Source organism: Agelaius phoeniceus, chromosome 1 (assembly GCF_051311805.1).
Source record: "Agelaius phoeniceus isolate bAgePho1 chromosome 1, bAgePho1.hap1, whole genome shotgun sequence".
Lineage (NCBI taxonomy): Eukaryota > Metazoa > Chordata > Aves > Passeriformes > Icteridae > Agelaius > Agelaius phoeniceus.
In genome coordinates, this window is record NC_135265.1 from 50281523 (window position 1) to 50303263 (window position 21741).

Below are 21741 nucleotides of genomic sequence, written 5' to 3' on the forward strand. Positions count from 1 at the left end.
TTTTCTTGTGATTTTCAGTTACCTGACAGTGGGTGAGGCTGTTACAGTATGTCAAGGTTCAAATATTGCCTCAAGGTACTTGGAAATAGCAAAGGACTTCATTCAGTCTAATTCAAAATAAATCTCACAAATCAGCTCTAAAAGCACTCAAAACAATGGGATGATAGTAAAAGAAGTACCATTAGCTGGCAGTGTCACATCAGTGGTCAGGAAAGAAGACACTTTTTCCATATGGGCTGAAACCATGTTAATAAAGATTGCAGAAAGACCTGCTAGCCTTGCAACAGTTTGGTATTTCACTGATGATCTGCTATTAGCTTGCTTCCTAAAACTTGCTTTTCTTACTAATTGCATTGAAAGCTTTTATGCAAGATGAAATAAATGCTTGACTTCAAAGTCTCTGAAAGGACAAGGTTGCAAACTTTTCCCTCCACACAGCAATTGAAACAAGCATGGCATTACAAAGCCTTTAAAAGAAAAAAAAAAATTAAAAATAGACTTCTTGGACTGCCCATGGGGACTGTTTATTTGCTGTTATTAGCTGCCCTTGCACCTCATGGTTTAATGCCCATGATGCTGGGGGTCTCATGTAACCCAGCCTGAACACGAGTTCACAAAAACAAATTAGGAATACGAGTTTCTGAAGTCACAGAACCATTAAATCAATCTTAATCATTTCCTCCTCATATAAACAGAGGGAAATACACTCCATCAGCTTTGGAAATAAACACAACTACCAGGATTTGAACGTGGCTGTTATTACTAAGCAGCTGTAGCTGATATGCCTTCATCACAGCACAAATGTTCTTGGAAGCCCATAACTTGTTTCCATCCTTTCCAAAACAACACTTGTCTGAACCCAAAGGAGTTGAGAAAAACACCATGAAATCAGATTTTCTAACTGATTTTTTTAATAAACTATAGAAGAACAAGGTAACATTTCAACCAAAGTCATGACAACTGCATGCTTAAAAGAAGATACATAACATGTCTGGATTTTTCTGTTCTCTTTAAGAAAAAAAAAAAAGAGAAAAACTGAACATAATGCATAGATTTCTACACATATTCAAATAATAGGCTAAAGCAAGCAGAAACACAACTGGAAAAAAATGTTTTGACAGTAATTCCAGATCTATGAAATTTTAAAAAGGAAATTTCAGTTCTAAGAATCTTTATGCTGGAACAAATGACTTTTTTTATACAGCATGAAAATAAATTTTATCAATTGAGGCACTAGAAACAAACTTACACAATAGCTCAAATGCATCTAACTTGTGAACTGAAAAACCTACAGCCCATGGCATACTAAAAATTAAGAATTTAAAAGGTTGCATTAGACTTGCACTTGCACATTGACACAGTGAAGTTAGTGGAAAACTACTGTTTTTCCTGTTAGAATAAAATCAGGTTCTGATTGCTGTTTCCAAACAGTTATCTTCCTAGCTTTTTCTCATTGTCCTCGCTTGCCTCATGTCTTCTCATCAGGGAAAAAAACCAAAAAACAAAAAAAAAAAACTGAGAGGTTTCTGTGCCACCCCATTCAGCAATGTTTCTGAAGAAATGCAAAGCACCTGTCTTTGTGCAGTGGTTTCATCTACGGTGCTGGATTCCCTTCTCCATCATGTTCCCCACATCACTGAGCTTCTACAGATGAACCAATTTGTTTAGAATTAGGTACTCAATAAGTTCTATAAGGGGTGCTCATTTCTACCTTTTGATCCACATTTTCTACGGGGGTTAGCGAGTATTAAAGACAAAGAGTCTTCACACAATAATCGGGATGATCACACAGCAAGAGGAACTTGAGACAGAAAGAAAGGAGCTCATATGAATACAAATGCTGCTTTCTTTATGAGGAAGAATATTCATGATCCAGTGAGGTTTCCACCCAGATGCTACAATAACTGGCACCTCTAAACACCCTACACTAAAATATACCTCGATATCTTAATCAGGCACTTTAATAGAAAAACAAAGGAGTAACTTTTTGTAACACAGGTACTGTTATAGTTATTCTGTAAGGCCAGAACATCTTCTATGAAGCATTCAGAAAATTAACTGTCCCACAGAACTAACTCTTATCAAGGGCTAAATGAAAGGAGAGTCCCTCATTAGACAAGCCTGTTAGAAAAAGAAAAGGCTGAAAAATGGTTAGCAAATATTTGGTAGAAGCCATTAACCCCAAACTTAGATTCTTCACTATCTTATGTAAAATGCAGTGCAAGGTTACTTATCCCTTGAGATGACGGATCCAAAAGTAAACATTCAATATGCTTTAATTCACAAGATTTTCTTTTCCCCCCACCCCCAAAAAACAAGTTTTCCACTGATTACAAGCTCCCTGAGGGAATACATCTATTTTTTCAAGGGAAAAAAAGCAATTATTTAAAAAGCAAACTGCAAAGCTCCAGCAATCAATAGTTGCCCTATTTTGAGCCATAACATATTTTCCACCACCATTTCTTTGGAAAACACAAGTTAGAACAACTACTCACTGGTCCTGTAAGAGGACCCTGACTTCCATTCTTTTATACAGTATCCTGCAGATGACAGTAACCATTCTTACAAAATGGTAATAAATGTATTTCAGTCCAGTACACTTCAAAGTTATAGGAAAACTCTACCTGTAAGACTTCATCTACCAACACTTAAAGGGTTAATTATAGATTCTGTCACAAAAATACAGAATCATGGAAAAGAGGTGGAAATTCACTTGTAAGGCTAAACCCTTGAGAACTTCTTTGTTATGAAAGTCAAGGGACAAATGAAACAATCTACAGACACAGAAAACACATTTTTATGGTAATGAGAATGCCAAGTGTTTAAACCGTTCTTAAGTAATTTATTTCTTTTTACTGATGATTTACAAGGCCTTGATTATTAGACAAAATAGCATATTTTAACTAAACTAAAAAAATACAAACCAATAGAGTATAGAAGGAAACGCTATATGGTTCTGTAGAATATATCACACCCAGTGCACACACTGCTTTGTTTTTCTCATCTGAACCTATTTGTTACTTAGAGGATTTTTGCAAACAAGTATTTTGGTCTAACCAAAATGTACTGTACTGCTTCAGACCGCTGAATTAGGCTCAAATTCTGGCATTAGTCTATGGTCTAAACCACTGCAGCAGATCTTTCGAAGAGTTTAGTGTCATAAAAACTGATCTACACATTTTGGAGCAGTTAATAAGAGACAGGAGTTATAGTTGCATACAGTTCAGTATGGTACACTAATGGAAGCTAGAAGTTTTAGTACACTTATAGCCAATTTCTCCCAAATTTTAACAAGCAGAGCTTCTTTGCAGAGACATTATTGCTGATAATAAGGCTGTTGAGGAAAGGGGTATCCAGGTTGTTGAGGTGGCGGATATGGTGGCTGTCCAGGAGTCTGATACACAGGTGAGGGTGCATATGGCAGATTATACTGCCCATACATGTATGGATTATAGCCCATTGGCATTGGCATCTGGCAATACCTGTGTGGGGGAAAAAAAACAGCATACCTGAGTTGAAAAACACTGGTGATGGTAATTTGAAAAAACAACTCATTAATAGATACAAACACACATGCAGTCTCCACAAATGCTTTCCTCTCATTTTGCTTTGAGCTCAGCAGGGAATGTGGTAACTTTCAAGGAGTGAACATGAAAACTATTACAGTGTGTGGAACAGAAATCAGACAGAAGGTGGAGTAAAGGCAACTTGCTGGAACTAGAACCAATCTAAATTAATTCTCAAATGTTTAATAACATTGTGCATATTTCAACATTTGCTGAGCCTGCTACCAAAGGGGAGCACAGCTGCCTTAAATCCCTTGTGATGACACCAGGAAGATGGAAAAAAGCATCAGAAGAAAGCACTACTCAACTGGAATTTTCCCTGTATTTTTCAGTATCTTAGTACCATACTAAAGACTTGAAAAATGAGATATGCCAACAGTTTTGAGATAACCGCCACCAAATGATTGTGCAAGTGTTGGCAAAAATCAACAAACCACAATTAAGGAAACGTAGGCCTATTTTCCTTCTCCTTTAAAGAAGATGAACTGTAAACACTTAAAATGTACATTCCCACAAAAGGTACAAGCAAATGATTCCTACAAGAGTTACATGATTGAAACAAAAAACCAAAAAAACCCAACCCAACAAACAAAAAAACACCCCCAACCAACCAAAAAACTAACAAACAAAATAATCCCTTTCCTCAAACAGCAAACAAACCTTCAACTTTAACAATAACTAACGTTAAAATGTTACACACAAGAAAAAGTGCTTTTAAGTAACAGAATCACAAAAAATCTGCTTAAGTGTTCCCGTAACTTACCCTGGGTAACCGGGATAAGTTGGGTAAGGTGGTCCCTGTGCCTGTGAAGGTGCCGTGCTTGCTGCAGGTGCACTGGCTCCTGGAGTAGGAGCTGGAGCAGCAGCAGGAGCTGCAGCTGTTCCAGAGGGTGCTAATGTAGAAGGGGAACTGCTTGCTGCAGAAATCACTGGTGGTGGTGGCCGTGCTGGTGGCTGTGGTTTAGTCCCCTAACAAGAGAAAGTGAATTAAGCTGGAGCTTATTTATCGAAGCCTTGGAATCAAAAGCTGTGGTTATATGATTAATTCATTTTTATTTTAAACAGACATACTATATTTTGTCTATACAGATAATGCAAAGCACCTAAATGGCAGTAAGCTTTTAATTTCCAATCTAGAAATTATGAACATGAATAGCACATAACACACTTCTCTGCAAAGCCTTAAGATTTTGCCCTCTATTTCACTTCAACACATTTCCAACCACACCAGTATACTAAGGAGTGATACACAGAAATTACAGATCAGTTTACAGTTCTCAAGTACAGACCCAGTATTTTCCACCCCCTAATTGTGCAGCATGTATTTACCACCATGGTTCTTGGGGCTGGAGTGGGAGCGGGCGATGCTGCTGGCTTACTTCCTGCTGCTGGCGTGGTCTGATACGTAGGCAGCGGGATGGAGGGAGCGCTGGGCTCCCTAGCAATGCTTTGCTGCAAATCTCTGTTAAAAACAGAAGAGCAAACGTGCAGCTTAGTTTAAGAATGGTTTGTTATACACTGCAGCCAGTTAAGCCAAAAAGATGCAGTAGAGTAAGTCTAATATTTAAAGCATGATCACTGAGCTAGCTCAAACTAAATCTGGAGTCCAAATCACTTCCAGGGAAACCATCCTCTAGCCAACTCTCTGATTAACTGTTACATTTATTTTCTAATAATGTCTTTATGCTCTAACTCAATGCTGGGTATAGATCACAACATTAGCCAAAACAGTAAAAGAGCACTGCAAGACTCAGGAGAATGTTCTATCAACACTAACCCTACAGACTTAACAGTGAACATAAACACAGCAGAGGTGTGAGATATTCAGGCCTCTGCCTTAGTTAGGCAGCCTAACAGCTTCTAAACTACATGAATGCAGGAAGCCAAATAAAGGCAGAAGTGGTTGTAACTCAGACTTTGTTTACAAGCACAGAGCCCAAATGAAAAATAACAATTCTACAAAGGATCAAGTTTGGAAAGGTAAAAACTGAGGGTTGAGCAACTCGTTTTTGAGATGGCAACTACACAGAACAACTGCATTTTCATCAACCAAAATTTTAGTAACGAGTCCTCTTATAAAAGGCTACATGCTTTGCTAAAGAACACTAATTAATGGCAAACCTTTTCAATTATGCTTTACTCTTAAGAGAAGAGCCTAAAAAATCACAGCTGAAACACACTATACTAGGTCTGATCTTATATAGGGGACAATGACATCAAACACTCTTCCTCACATGAAGGACAAAATGTGCTTCTCTCCCAAGCATTGTAAGCAATCCACATATCTAAGCAATGATAAAGTATGAGACTAGAGCAGACTGCAGAGCAGAAGTAGAATACCAATGCTTTTCCCCCCTCACACTGAAGACATGGAAGCAAATCTTATGATGAAGCATATAATTTCTCAAACTAAACTGACAGCAGGAGCAGGGTGTGGAAATCAGAAGTTCCTCAAAGGAAAGAATAAAATAAAATAACTAACAAAAGCATGCCAAAAAGAATAGAGAGTGAAGTCATAACATGAAACAGATTTGTGTTGAACTGCACATAGGAACAACAGAGCAGATTCAAAGTAGATTTTTTCCATTTATTTCTCCTATCACTTTCCTAGGAGAAATGAGAGTAGGACTAGGATTAAAGTAAAGAAGTGATAGGAAGAATAGGTGTGCTAAGCCTTTCTCATTTCATCATAATAAACATGTCTCCAAAGATAAATTTCTGATAAATACTTTAACATTTCTGCAATACTTAAAACATTGAAATCTTACTTGAGCAGTTCATCTCTTTCTGTCTTGCGAGCAAAGATAATGTCACTGCACTTGTTCTGGAATTTCAGCAGGATTTCTGTCAGCTCATTGTAAAACTAGTAAAGAAAAATAAAAAGAATATGCTCAATCAATACTTTCAGACTCCATGCTGGCATACTTCTACATACTGATCCAGCTATTGGTGTTGTACTATTACAGTGCCCAGAACCTGTCATTCCAGTAAGGTTTGCTATTACATTCTATTTTACTTTTCAAAACCAAAATTTGTCAGCTGCTGTTGCCCATTGCTGTAATAATATAGAATTTTGTGGGGGTTTGTGTGTGTGTCTCTGTGTGTGTAAATATAAAAATAGTTTGGGATAACTAAAAAAACATACTAAAACCAGAGCAAAACTAGATCACTTCTGGTGATGAATTATTTATTTTTGTAAAGGATAATTGTTTATTTTTAATTTTATTGCTCTCAGTTCCATGCATTTCATTTGTATAGATATCTCAGAGGCTGGGTTTTTTCTGTCTAATGAGCTATCAATAAACCAGCAAAAAATACTTAGTACAGAAGCCATAAGACAGACATCCAGATCAAAAAAAAGCAAGCTAGATACAGCTCTCATTATTTCTCATGTATGCAGTAACAACATTTAAAACACCAATTTTATAAGGTGATTAAATACCATGGGAGAACAGATGAAAGAATTTCTCAGATAAAATAGCTCATCTGGGTGCTTCAGCATCATTTACTCAGCTGTAATTAACAACTTATCCTATTGCTCAGAAAAGCTTACTTTTCAGATAGGAACAAAGGAGCATTTCACAGCTCTTGAAACAATCAAAATTCAGGCAACTCACTGTCCTTGCTTCAGTAGTAAAATCCTCAAAAAATGCACTTGTCAGCTACCACATATCCAAAGTTTATTCTGATTTTTGATTTACATCTCATTGTATACATAAAAAAAAATCCTTTCAATCCCTTAAGCATTACCATACCTTTGTGCCTTCTTTTAAATTGGCTACAAGTTCCACAAAGTTGTCATTTGCTACAGCTAAGTTCTTCAAGACTTCTTCTCTTAAATTAGATTCATTGTTTGATTGTTTCATCTTTGAAAAATCCTGATGCGCATTCTTAAAAGAAGAGAATAAACAGTGTAAATAATGCAAGCTAGTTCCATGTAAGATTCTGTATGTTTTGTTTTCTTTTTCCTCTTGGTCATTGCTTCTGTTTTCCCCAATACCTGCTTCTCCTCATCTCCCATCCAAACTGGACTTCCATACTTGCTACCTGCCAAGTGCAGTGACCATTATAATGTATATTTCAGAACTGTACATATGTTAACTCACTGGCAGTAGGTATCACCACTTAATTACCTGCTCTGTTGTGGGCTGCCTTTAATAATTCTCAAGCTCATGCTGCAGACTGTCTTTCCAAGGCTACACTAATTAGGCTCTCTCCTGTACCAACTTCCCTTGATATTCATAAAATCATACTGAAAGTCAGTATTTTTAAGAAGCATTACTTCAAATTTGGTTGACATTGGCAAACTATTAAAAGGACAGGGAAGAGGAAAACTTACAGAAGGAACACCTATTTACATCTCATTTCTTTCAGGAAAATAAACAAGCTAACTTAAAAAGACTGTTTCAACTGCCAGAAGCCAACAAACTTGAACTCCAGGACATTCAAACACTAAAGTAATACCCATCAGGATTTTTTAACTATGTTGTGATAAAAAAAAATCAAAATATAAAATCTTTGCTAAACATAGTGTTTATGGTCATTTAAAAAAAAATATTCCCCTACTGGAAAAAGTGTCCATCACTACTCAAGCTGCCATTATCTTTTCTCCAAGCACTAAGACCTGCTCTTTTGCCAGATATTTCAGGTACCCATCTCTGATGAATTAAGACTGAATTTATAAATAAACTCAGAGAAATGCTATCAAGTTTTACTTCAAAGAGCTCTGCACATACTGGAAGTCAAGTATATATTTTAAAGAGCAATTTGGAATAAACCAAGCTGTACTTCAAAGACCCAAAATGTCTTCTAGTATACCTTAAGGACACATCTCCTGTTATCCCAGGAAGAATTAAAATGGAATGAGAGGAAAAAAAACAAAAACCCAAAATCTTTTTAACACACCACTTCAACTTCTTTCAAGGACAAAACCATCTGCAGAATTGTGCCAAGAAAAGGTCCAATAGAATTTACACTGGAGCTGTAGGGAGAGCATGCTAAACATTCCCATTTCTTTCTAGTGAACACAAAGACATCTCTGTATTTTCAGTGATCAAGGCATAAAGGAGTATCAACTGACATATGACAGAATAAAAAGTAAAACAGACTAGAAAGCAAAGTGAGACTAGACAGGTAGAAGTATCATTGCTCTCAGTTTAGGAGAAAGGAAAACACGCAAAATGTTGTACCTGAATGTTTTTGAGAAGTTCTTCCTGCTTTTTTAGGGACTCCTGCACTTTCTGAGTGTAACTTCCATAAATTCTGTCCAACTCAGTCACAGAGATAGCCTCCTCATTTATAGCACCATCCTGTGCAAGTGCAGTCAGGAATTTGCTTGTCATGTCAAAATTTACAGATTTCAGGTCATTTTCCAGTTGTTCTCTCTCCTTCTTAACTTCATCCAGACTGGCCAGCAAAGTTCTTAAGACATTAACAACCTAGACAATATAAATGTCCTAAGTTAGCAGGTTTAGAGGAACTATTGGGGAAGTTTAACCTATTAATAACTTGTTTCCATCTTGCATTCCTCACTGATACTGGCAATATTTCTGCATGAATATTTGTTTATGAATGTGTTTAAAAGTGAGAAACCAGGACAAAATATGACCAAACAAAAGATCTTCAATCATTTCTCAATCTATATTCTTCTACAGGTTTGTTTTTGCTGCATTACTGCAAAATGTTTGGGTTTTTTTAAGTTGATCAGATACCTTCCAATAGGATATTCTAAGATGGCAGCAAAAATCACTGACATAAAATCATTATAATGAGAAAAATAGTAATATTGCTGTAGATCAGCCACTAACTTCTTGGAAAGCAAATTGGTGTAATTGCCTAATATTTAAAATAAACTTTAAAATACTGAGTCATGTCTTATGCTGTCCCAAGAACCTGAGCACTACATCCCACTTCCCTACACAACAAAAATACTCATTACTCCTTTTATAATACTTTGCTGTCCACGGTGATTGACTTTGCTCATATTAAATGTAACAAATTATGCTCAAGAAGATTTTAAACATGAAGACAACTTCTTTTCCAAGTGTTAGTTACCTCACATATCAACTGAGACAGAAACAAATTAAATTACCAAGTCAAGCAAGTTTACTTTGTTAGACAAACAGCACTTCTATTCAAAATAGAGACAGATTTCACTGCTTCACCTCGTTTCCCTGTAGTGTTTTTGCTGGGTTGGCAGAAGGTATGGCTGCGTTGAGTTCTGCCTCTGGCTTACACAGAAGTGCAATCGTATCCCGGTGGGTCTGATAGCGCTCCTTCACCTGCCCATCTGCTTGCACAGCTTTATTCAAAATATTATGGTAATTGGCTCCCTCTGGGGGCAGGAGGAAAAAAAGAGTTTATATCATTTCAAAATTTGTTCCATCCAATCTTGCACCTGAGCAGTTTTTGTGCTTTTCAGCAAGCCATCATACATTTTTATAAACATGCACAATATGTAAGACTTTTATATAAACTTAAGCTTCCAAATTATGTTTCAAAAAGTGCATAAACTAGGCACCTATATTAATTCTCCTGTGAAGCATACAAAGGTATTATGAATGAACACTGCTTTGAGTTACTCTGCAGATTTAAAACTCTGTAACTTTGCAAGACCAAGTCAGTGGTATCAGTCCCTTGTTAACTTCAAAAGAAAACACATATTAGGCACACAGAAAGTATGATATCATGGTGGTTTTAAGTAGTTTGACCTGACTGCTGGGGGAAAAAAAGAAAACCACCAAATTAAAGAGACAACACACTGATGGAAAAAAAAATATGTTGACAAAGAAAAATTGTCAACATATTTTTACATTGAAGTATTTAAGAGGCAATTGAAACTAGATCCTTAGGAGGGCAGACATTTTTCACTTAATTTGCTTTCTGGAACTTTAGCATGCACATGTATGAAGCAAAGTGACTCAGAATCCCCAGGCAGTGCAAAGGAGAGCTGCTTTGTTGCAAAAACCAAGCCTTTTTAAGCAGTTAGCCAGTTATCAGTTTATACACTTTTAAGGCACAACAAGCCCAAGTCAAACAACCTCCATACACCACGATGTGGACATGTGGCAATCATGTAGCAGGTCTCTCATGTCTCTCTACTCCTATTCCATCTGAGTCACTCTCCCAGAGTTCTCTTCTATTTAGCCTAAGGAGCCTGAGCCATGATTTACAAGGGCAACAAGACCCTTATTTCATAAGACTTTACCTATATGCAACATGCACATACACACCAAGAGTGCAAAAGCACAGCAAACTCCCTGCTGTCACACCCTCTTTCAGCTCCAAGTAACAGTGCAGATTGCAATCAGGATATTTTGGCATAACCTGCCTCAAACTGAAATTGGTGTATTTATAGATAATATCAGAGCACTGAAAACTACTTTAATTTACACTCTGGACATCTTTAGAACCCAAAGCATGAAACATGGACTTCACCTGCCCTCAGGGGCTTATAGAGTTCATTGGACGGTGTTCTCTGCCAGCGTTCTTTGAATTTTGCTCGCAGGTCATTGTCAGTAGCTTCTTCTTCATCTAATAATCTCAGAGACTGCAAGAGTAAAATGTTACATGCATTATGAGCTCTTTTAAACATAAAATAGTTTCAAAATATGTAGCTGGTGTAGAAAACAAAAACTGCCTATACATTCTTTTAAAATACAATTTGACAAATAAAAGGCATGAAAGGGACAAATCACTCAAATTTCTTTAGAATGTTCTTTAGAACTCCACCAACTTTTTTAAAAAGAGAGTATTTGTAAGGAAACATCCACATGTGACAGCACAGTTTTTGTATGGGCTGAACACTTAAATAGCATACTTGGAAAGTGTTATTAAAGTTACAAGCATTTGAATAATTATGCACGTTTTCTACTGTCATTTAAAGCAAAGTATTCAGTGGAGATGTATTTTAAGAATGTTTTAGTGTAGTGGGTTTGGGGCTTACTTCATCCAGGATTTCTTTGTTCCTTTGCAGCAGTTCAGGCAGATCTTTGATCAGCTGATCAACAGTCTGAATTCCCCCCTGCTCAATCACAGACTTAGACTTGTTCAAAATAGACTGAGGAACAGTATCACCAGACACGTCTTCAATAGCAGCAGGAAGATTGAGGGAAGCCAACACACTGAAAAAGTAAACATGTTAAATAAACAATTTTTATCCTGAAAATAACACTGCTATCTAAACAAACAATCACACAGTCAATTATAATGGAAATGGAGCGTAATGTATGCCTAGGCTGAAATTTCAAACATACACCTCACTAAAATCACATTTCAAAGCTCTTAAAAAGCTAAAGAAATCCTAGACTTTTAGCACTTACAAAACATGGCAAACATTTTAGGTAGTGACTGGTAGACAAAAGAAACAACTGTTTTAAGTTACATTGCCATCTCTCAGCTTGGTACAACTTTTTAAAAATTATTTATTTTAAAGAACTTTTTTTTTTTAATGACCATTGGAATATGAAAATCCTTCTAGATTAATGGTACTGATTCTGACCAGGTGATGGACTCCTAAAAAATAAGGGAAGATGGCAGAAAAATAAATGCTACTTGTTTTTAATAAGCTTTCAGATTTAACACCTACAGAAAAGTAGCTCTAAATCCCCCTGTTATGGTTTAAATTTGCCAGCCTAGTATACAGTAATGAAAAAGAACTGCTATAATCTGGATATCTGCAGGCTGCAAGGCACCCAGGGCTTACAAGCCATGTACAATCTCACTTGAGAAACTTAACAAGAAGCCATATTTACCCATTTGCCAGATTTGTGGCTTCTCTCATCTGGGCTATTGACCTGTTTACCAGATCTGCCTTCCTCTGGTTATAAACACTCACAGACTGTTGCACTTGCAATGGAACCATCTTCTCAAACAGGTCTGCAATTAGAGTAGTATAAATTACACAAGCTGCATTATGAAACTAAAAGCACAAACACCTTCACAGCTTTTTTGTACATATTGTACTACAGAGACTGACCCAAACAGTTTAAGATACTTTCCTCCTACTCCCCAAGATGTCTTAAAAAAAAATCTATTTTTAAAGGCCTTTAGATTTCAGTTTTTAAGGCTGAATTGAGTTTGAAATAATTTAAAGACAATATATTTACACCAATTGTAGGGTTACAAATTAGATTTGACTTAAGGCTTAATTTCTAATTTTGTTTCATTAAAGGAAAAATATGAGGAAGTTAAGAGAATTTTTTCACAACTCATCTGTAGAGCCAACAAACGGAAATTTTTCAACTTTATAGGAGACCAGCAACAAGGTCAGTTAATATTGCCTAACTTGGCACTGTCCCCTATGGAACTTTTCCTTCTGAAATTAAAAAGATTGGTTTAATATAGAAAATAGAATTGCTGAGAAAATCTTACGAAGATCTTTAAGAGAATTGTACATTTCAGGTAAGAATTTTCAACCTGCACTTTATTACACTTATCATCAACAACAACAACAACAAACTGGAGAAGAAAACCAGCAGTTTCAGAAATGCAGCTGTACCCTTAACAGAATGCAAAAAGTAAATGTTTATTTTTGCATGGTACAAATGAACTTTGCTGACCACTTGTTTCACAAGGTAAGAATTACCCTCTGCACGCCATACACTTTGCTTACCAGTGAATTTCTGACTGAGTGGAACAACAACTGGAGTAGACTTCACAAGACTGGCTTTTCCAATGGGCTCCAAATCTTTCAGGTCAGGAACTCGGTCATGGTAAATGAAGTCGTTGTCTTTCTTGGCAGCTGCAAGTGCACGGTTGATTTTGTCAACCAGATCTTTAACGTTTATATATTCATCGTAGCGAGATGCCACCGTTTTCACCAAATCTGCTGCATGCTAAAAAAAAAAATTTAAATACTGTTTAAAAAACATATTTTCTTTCTCCCTTTCATATTAAGAAAACAGATGAGCATACAACAAAGAAGTTTCAAGCTCCATCCTGCATGAAGTTGATAAATGCATAATGGTAACTTTCAAGATGTCAACATGATCAACTTATGTACGTCTGTCAAATTTCCTGCATATCAGTAGATACACAGCGCACATGGATCTTCACTATCAGATGAACCAGCATTTCACATATTTATTTTCCAAAATTAAATTTCCAGGGACTTGAAGGAAGTAGTTCATTTTAGCATTTTTTTTCTCTACTGTATTTAAAATATGAGATGATCTTATTCATTACAACATCTGAGTCCTTCTAGAAAAAATATATGGGGAAAAACTATAAAGACTAAAAAAAGAACTGTTTGTACAATTTTTTAAAATTACTCAAATTTAAAGCAGGATATCAGCAAAAGAACTAGGTATAGATCAGGTAGAATTTTAACCTTTCGGGGATTTTTAGAAACATTACATAGGAAAATTTATCAACAAATCTGTCATATTAGCTGTACTTAGATATGAAGTTTATGCAAACACAAAGATAAAGATTTAACATGTCAAGCAGTATCAAATTGCCCAAAAATCACTAAAACACATCTTTACGAAAGTTAGAGAGGTGACTTTCATCTTTGCAGCTGATAATAATTCAATTCGTGTGATAAGCATGCTCAACAATTTCTGAATACATTTCATTCTCAGTTATTAGGAGTTCAGAACTCCAACCCAGTTTTCCAGGATTAAAAGTTTTTCCATATTTTTCAGAGAAGAAAGTTACTCACCTGTAACCTCCCAATTTCTTCACCAAATTTCTTCTGTTGTTTTGCCAGGATAGATTGATGATATTCTGCATTGGCCTGCATAATGCAGTGCTTTGCAGCCAGAACAGGAAACACCTCCTGGAAATAAAAATACTGACCAGGGGAAAGTCCAACCACAATAACCACCACAGACAACATGGGATGCAGGAAGAAAAAGGAAGAAGAAAAGGAAATTAGATTCACCCAATTAATGGTTTAGATAGGTTAAAACATCAGAGGTAAATGTCAGAGATCATGTGGCTTTGCATGGATTGAATTTTTTTAAATCTGCTCTTGCAAAATTCTTGGTGTTCATTATTTTAAATGAGCTATGATTTAAATCCAAGCCATGAAGTCACAACATTTACTTCAAAGATAAGAAATGCATGCATGTAGTAGAAAGGACAGTTGCAAGAACACACCCAAATACCCCCGGACAAAGCCAAGACAGTGTTCTTAAGAAATGGAGGTGGGTGGAAAGACAGGTCTTCTAGGGGTGTTTTTGTTTGATTGGTTTTTAATTAAACAAAGTAATTACACTTAAGACAGCAGCAGGCCTATCAAGAAAGCAACTACAATTATGAAAGAACAAATAAAGAAGACTAGTGACTACTGACATGGAAAGCAACTTAAAAGTTTAGACTTTATATAAGTGCACTTATCTTTGCAGGATACCAACCAAGACATGAAGAAAACATTATGCTGCAGCGCACAGTACAGACATGGTCTTAGATCAAGGATTTGGCCTTACTTTTTTATTTCTTAAATCAAGCAGCACTGGAAAACACTTTAAAACACTGATGTTTTAAAGACCTCAGTATACAAAGACCTGCTTCTTCACATTTCTGCCAATTTGCTGCTCCCCCAGAGATGAAAAAATAACATTAAAAAAGGGTAAATTTGGAAGACAAAGCTGTCTCAAAGGCCTTGCAACTGGAGTTCGACACATCCAATCAACCTTCACAGCACACTCCTAAACATGGAACTGTTCTCAGAGCTGGTGTTAACCAGCAAACCTTATGCTCTTGCAAATAACCTCACTTGACAGATTACTTTGCAACTGGAACAAGGAGCAGATCTACAGCTTAGAAAGGTACACAGCAACAAAAGATAATGCAATGGCTGTATTATACCTCACTACCTGTCAAAATCATCATGAACATAACACCTATGTGGGAAACATTCAAGGAACATGAGAAAGATCTTTCTACCTCTTCCAAAACCAACAGCATTCAAAGTTGCTTGGGGGTAGTGCAAGAGAAGGCAGGCAGAAGACACACACTGACTTCCAGTCATTTTTGTCACTAACAGGTCAGTGAACAGTACCTCTGTAGTCATGCTGTACTCAACACGAGAGCAAATTTCACATGGAAACACTGAGACTAAGAAGCCAATTAAGCCCAAATAGAAAGTGTTAGTTTGAAAACAGATTTAGTAAGGCATTAAGTTCTAAGAATGCATCCCTAAATAATACCATAACCATTTCAAGTTTACTTTAATGAAATGCATTACAAATAAATGCACTTCATGTAATAAGATCTTACTTATTAAAAAAACCCCACACTCTTTTGCCCCCTTGATTCTTCACTGTTTTTCAAATTACAGGTTCATTTTCCTTGAAAACAGCTTGAGAATACATATTTTAAGTGTCTTTCAGCAAGTACATTGTAAACAATAAGAGTTACTCACAATAACAACATATCCCACATTATTTCCAGGAGTTACTAACCTTGGGCAAAGTATCTTTATATTGACACTGTTTGTAAGCATCACCATAGTAATCTGCAGCTTGATTTGCTAGTTTAGCTATGATAGCATCTTTCATTTTATCTGTGGGGAGAAGGAGAAAAAAAACCAAAGAACAATTAAGACAATCATAAATTTTTACAACTGAACAGTTGATTATTTAACCTTTGAACAGCAATAACTGCATTTTAAGTGTACAGCTTTACATTACATCTCAAAGGTGGGATCCCATTCTTCCCTCTCGACATCCAGCAGCAGTTTCCAGGATTTCTACTTTAATTATGACACCCAAGGTTCAGTACAAGAAATCTTTTGGCAGCTGCAAGCATTTATGCAGGATTAATAGTGATGCTTTACCTCAAACCAATGGCAAGCTGCCAATAAAAGCCACAACAGTCCTACTCATAACTCTCACAGCTTGCTCTCAGCCCTTCCTTGTGCCAGCACAAGCACTTGTGCAGCAATAGCCAAAAGAATTTAGCTAAAATCTAGTTAGCAAAGTAGGTTTTATTTTCAGCAGGATCTGCTCCTAACCCAGTTCCATGTCAGGACTCTGAAAAACTGCAATAGGGAAGGGACTGGTCATTTCCATTGCAGTCCACACCACTGTCAGCTTACAGCAAATATAGAAACACCACTGCTAGACATAAATAACCACGACTCCTCAAAGTCATATCCACTACTTCCTATTGGCACATGTGCCTATCTGCTGTGGCATCCCCTGCCTCGTATCATCATCCTGCTCCTGAAGCCAAAGCTGCTAGAATAGGAACATTCTGCATCTCTCTATCTCCTTTTATAAAGGAGATATGCACTATTGCTAGTGCAGGCTGAAGATTATCTCCTTTTATAAAAGAGATAAAGATAAGCTCTGGCCTGCACTAGCAATTCAGCCTTCCAAGATAAGGCAGGCAATCAATGCAAACACTGGCTGTCCACTCTAAATAGCTGCCCTTAGAAACAAGCACCCAGTGACCCTTAGGTACTGACATACTGATAAGCATGACTATGGGAGATTAGGGATTCTGCAGAGTATGTTTATCTGCCAGAATTCAACCAAAAGAATTCCCAAGTGGTCTGCTCATACCAGCATACTCACACATCTATCTACAAGATTTCAGACATGAGCTGTGATATACTATATTCAGCTTCTATGAAGTAAACATGCTTAAGGTATGCCTTAAGATCTTTTCACTGCAGAACAGGATTTAGAGGACAAGCTGAGAGAAAGTAGCTTATGAGATATATTACCTTTCTTCTTTACTAGAATGTTCCTGTCTGGTGCAGTACAAACCACACAAAACACCTAAATAACTTTCCTTTCTAGCCCCACCAAATGTGCAGTAGCTGCATCTTCCTTCCAATAGCTGGACCATTAAGAAAGGAAAAATACTGGTATACTAACCACATTTCCATTAACAAAGAAAATGTTAGAGGAGACTCATTTGTCCATGCAGACAACTCAGAACGTATCTTTCACCATCAGAAGCTTTAGTTTTTATTCAGGTATCTTTAAAATATTGCAGCTACAATGTAAGACTTGATTCAGGACAGCAAACTTGTTCAGACTTAAAGACAATTAAAGAAAACATTAGGAAAGGCTCAGAAATTAAAATAACTGGCCTGTAGTTACGTAATGAAGTTAGTTATGACTGACCAATTTGGCTTCTGCCAACACTTCTACTTTCTTTTAACTTCTAAATAAACTCAGTTCTATCAGAAATATCATTGTAGCTGGTAAGCTGATAAATGGACTATCTCATATGAAAGAAAGCCTAGAAAAATTCCAAGTAAGGTAAATAGTCAATGCAGCAAGAAGCTTAATTTCTGTTTTGAGATCTAACTTGGAATGATTTGTGCTTAAAAAACAGGTTTTTGAAGGTAATCATGTTGTCAAACACGATCTTTCAGAAAATGTCTTTCCCCCCAGAGAAATGAACCTAAATACAGCAAAATCTACAGCCTTCATAATCAGATGATTATTAACCTTACTATCTTTAAAACACTGTCAGACTTGTGGTCTTAGGAGTAATCACAAAAATCAGCAGGTCACTGTGCACACCAAGGACTTGGATTAGCCTTGTTTTGTCTTTTTCATGTTTTGGAAAAGAAGAAATCAAGACAATGACAATCTATTGTCATGCAAAATGAGGGAAGCACCTACTCTGTTCCTGAAGGAAACATTTTGGGCATTTGTTGTACTAACTTATTTCAAAGCAATGTCCAAACAGCCAGAGACTAAAATACTACTACCAGCATGATAAAGAACAAACATAATTTATCAGCTGTCTGAAGGACAAGAGTTTCTTGTTGAGCTTCTCCTAAAGACAGAAAGGCTACAAGAGTTTTCAAGTATCTTCCCTATGAAGACAAGAAACATTGCAGTTCAGATAACCCAAGTCTTCCTCCAAAGTATTCCAAATAATGTCAGGAGAGAGACCCATTTGTGGGCAATCACATTTGACCTCTATGTCCTTAGCTTCTAGATGAAGAACTTTTTCTGAACAAAGAGAGAAAAGCAGAAGAGTAAGAAATTTTGTATCAAAGATAGTACCATTCCACGGAAAATTTCTTTGAAGCCTAAGTTCTCTAATAGTTGTATTAAGATAGCTAGACTTTGAATGTGTATTTCACAATCAACCCTTAATATCCAGGGAAACAACTTTTTGCTCTACCGGGAGAATTTCCCTTTCCGAGATCAACTGGGCATTCTAAAAGAACTGGTCAAAGAGTTTCTCTGTTAAAAGCAGGAGCAGCCAAACAGAATTTGTTTCCCTTCAACTCTTAGAAAATCTCATTGGTTTCTAGAACAGGCATTTCTTTCTAAATTCTTGTGAAATCGCTCCCTAGACAGAGGAGTAGGGGAGTACTTATGCACCATTTTTAGTACTCTCAGTTACTTCAGAGAGTCTTTTGCCTTCAAGGGGGCAAGGGAAAAAATATAATTCAGTAATATCATTTGTAAAGATGAAGAACATAAAAAAGCAGATAGGAGAACTGCACTGTCAGGTGAACCTTAGACAAATTCTTAAGAGACATCTGTATTTTGTGTTTAATGACCTGCAAGGAGCATGGGAAGAATCAGAAAATGCAAACATAAAAACTTCTGAAACACCCTTGACAGGCTTTTAGTAACTTAACACACTTCTAAGTTTTTGGGGACAAGCTGTAATATGCCTTTAAATATACAAGCCAAAAACTAAAACATACCTCTTGTCGCTTTCAAAAAAAAGACTTCTTGGGCTTGAGCCAGCATAATAAGACTGAGAGTCCCAACTGTGTCTGGAGAGATGTCCACTGTAGGCTCTCGATTCAAAGCTGACAAAACTGTGTCTTTAATGTGTTGAAAAGCACCACTAGCAAACTAAGTAAAACAAAATAATATATTATCACCCATTCTTTTCATATACATTTTCCCACTAACAAATATAATACATATAATTTTTTTTAAGGTTTCTTTGGTCTATGATCTACCATTTTATTGTTTAGCCACTAAAAACAATCCCTTGTGACCTCTTGTTCTTGTAGCCACTTATGAGACCATTATCATGACAGACTATAAATAATGGTATATTGGTTACACTTAACAGCCTAAAATTTTAATGCATTCCAGAAAGACGTAAGATTATTACTGTAATACTTGTGAAAAATAAAATTTATACTAGCTAAAATTATTAAATCTTAAGCTGAAGGTTTAGTTACCAACTCACTTGAAGAAAGGAGTATGAAGAACTTTATAGAATTATATCCTCCAAATCTGATAAACAAATCTGACACAAGATAAGGTACACAGCCAATCCATCTTTGCAATTAAGGGCAGGAAAATTTGTACATATATATTTTAACATACTGTTTTAAAATTGAGAGATACTTGTTTTATGTTTTAATAGTATGAATTCTGAATTCATAAGCAGAAGCAGGGAGCCTCCGTACCTGATAGTGCTTAGCTGCAGCTTTTAGTCCTTCATCGTTATCCAGATTCTGCTCTGCTGCAATCTGGCTTGCCAATGCTCCACAGTTGAACAAAACACAGGTCTTCTCATATCCCAAACTTGCCAGAGCTGCAGGCAAGACAGACAGTTAGCCAGACTGTTAAGAAAATAAACTTCAGTTCTCTAGCATCCTACACATGAGGCCAACACTACTCTTATCAGTAAAGGTATCAACAGTTTTAAGTAAAAACAAACAAGCAAAACCCCAACCCTACTGAACTTCTCAAGTTGAAGTCATCTTCAATCTGAAGACTGTAAAGTCTAATTTAGTATTACCACAAAATGTTTCCATGTGAGCAACTACAGAAAGCAACACAAAACATAAAAGCAGTAGCATGAAGATGTATACAAAATAATTTCCAAGCCTTTCTAACTAGAGTGCAGCTTTTTGGCTCTTGAAGCATTCATTACCAAGTGGTCATCTGAAATATGAACTTCCACACATTAATCACTTTGCAATAACTGACCAATTACAAGGACATGTTCTGTTTTCTATCTACTTAAATGTAGGGAAATTTTCACTTTTAAAGCTATCGTTTCAGGCTGAAAATGCTGAAAAGTATCTTCTTTATACATGTACTGAAACAGTTAAGGATTTACTGAGTTAAAACTTGATCTCACTAGGCAGCAGTGTAGACTGCTCAAAGCGATCCCTGCAGTACTTCTTCAGCCCAGAGGATGGAGCCCACACTTCTGAAACTAGAAATACCTGAACTGGAACCATTTTGAATATTAATTGCTTTCAAAAGGTTAGTTGCCCGAGGAAAGTGCTTAAAAAAAACAAATACTGTAGATAATAGTTCCTACCAGTGTCAAAATGTATCTAGACAGTCCTCCTGGAGAATATAGGAGGGACAACTACTGAATTTTCAATTTCACAAACCCAGGTACAGTTATCATTAAAACATAAAGGTACTCAAGATGTACATTTCTTTCATTTCACTGACACTCAGACTTCTTAAACAGCTACATATTTATCTAACACCTCTCTGAAGCTTCTATGTTAGTGCTCACTAACCTGCACCAAGTTTTCAGCAAGCAAGCCTAAATCTGACATGCCATTTTTTCCACTTTTTTCCGAGTTACACTGTCACAGTCACTATTTTACCTAGATCATCTCCCTTCTCTAAGTTTATTTTCCAGAATTTTTCTAAGAATAAGGTCTTGAACTCAGACAAAAGTTGTTTAGACTTGGAAAAGACTAAAACTCAAGACAGAACAGAAAATATGGCTTGAAAGTTTCTGAAGTGCAGAATTACTTTATACTCTGGACCGCACCTCATGTGTGATTTACTACAGCAATACAGATTTTCCACAGACTCATCTGTTTACAGCACTACCCATTAACTTAGTCAATATATTTCAGATTACGTGTCATGCCGTGAACTCAGTCACTTTTTAAGCAGTCACAGTATCTGTCAGCTACCACTGTGATACAGACTTGGGATCCAGGGAAGGTGGGAAGCAAACTGTTCAGCACCACAGCAAGAGCCAGAACTCTTCAAGTTGCATCCCTGCATCCTATTGCCACAGAAGTCTCAGGAGTTTTACGCTGAATTTCTATGTAAACTCCTCTTAGAAGTCCAGAGAAATTTTTCTTCCTTGATTACTGATAAATTTGCATTACACTGAGAAACCTCACCACCAATTCTGATCTCTTTTTGCTAATTTCTTCCCACCAAGATCTGCTTCAAAGTTTCAAAATGACCCTTATCCCACTGCTTGTTAACTGAGCATTACTCACATCTCAGTTAAA

General features: G+C 36.5%; 1 protein-coding gene across 2 annotated transcripts in view; it reads right to left on the reverse strand.

The window, feature by feature from the left end:
* Positions 1 to 888: 888 nt before the first annotated feature.
* Positions 889 to 21741, reverse strand: part of PDCD6IP (programmed cell death 6 interacting protein) — a 30505-nt gene continuing 9652 nt past the window's right edge. Inside the window, exons 4-18 of one of the 2 annotated variants that reach the window (XM_054637328.2) lie at positions 19927 to 20054; positions 19204 to 19357; positions 15977 to 16077; positions 14230 to 14346; positions 13180 to 13402; positions 12320 to 12443; positions 11512 to 11689; positions 11004 to 11115; positions 9731 to 9900; positions 8756 to 9004; positions 7322 to 7456; positions 6335 to 6429; positions 4896 to 5028; positions 4330 to 4535; positions 889 to 3482 (exon numbers count right to left, since the gene is read on the reverse strand). In XM_054637328.2, the coding sequence (XP_054493303.1) occupies positions 3317 to 3482; positions 4330 to 4535; positions 4896 to 5028; positions 6335 to 6429; positions 7322 to 7456; positions 8756 to 9004; positions 9731 to 9900; positions 11004 to 11115; positions 11512 to 11689; positions 12320 to 12443; positions 13180 to 13402; positions 14230 to 14346; positions 15977 to 16077; positions 19204 to 19357; positions 19927 to 20054 (2291 nt within the window). In that variant the 3' untranslated portion in view covers positions 889 to 3316. Of the gene's footprint in view, positions 3483 to 4329; positions 4536 to 4895; positions 5029 to 6334; positions 6430 to 7321; positions 7457 to 8755; positions 9005 to 9730; positions 9901 to 11003; positions 11116 to 11511; positions 11690 to 12319; positions 12444 to 13179; positions 13403 to 14229; positions 14362 to 15976; positions 16078 to 19203; positions 19358 to 19926; positions 20055 to 21741 lie in introns of both variants that reach the window. The other variant, XM_054637319.2, reaches the window with a different exon arrangement.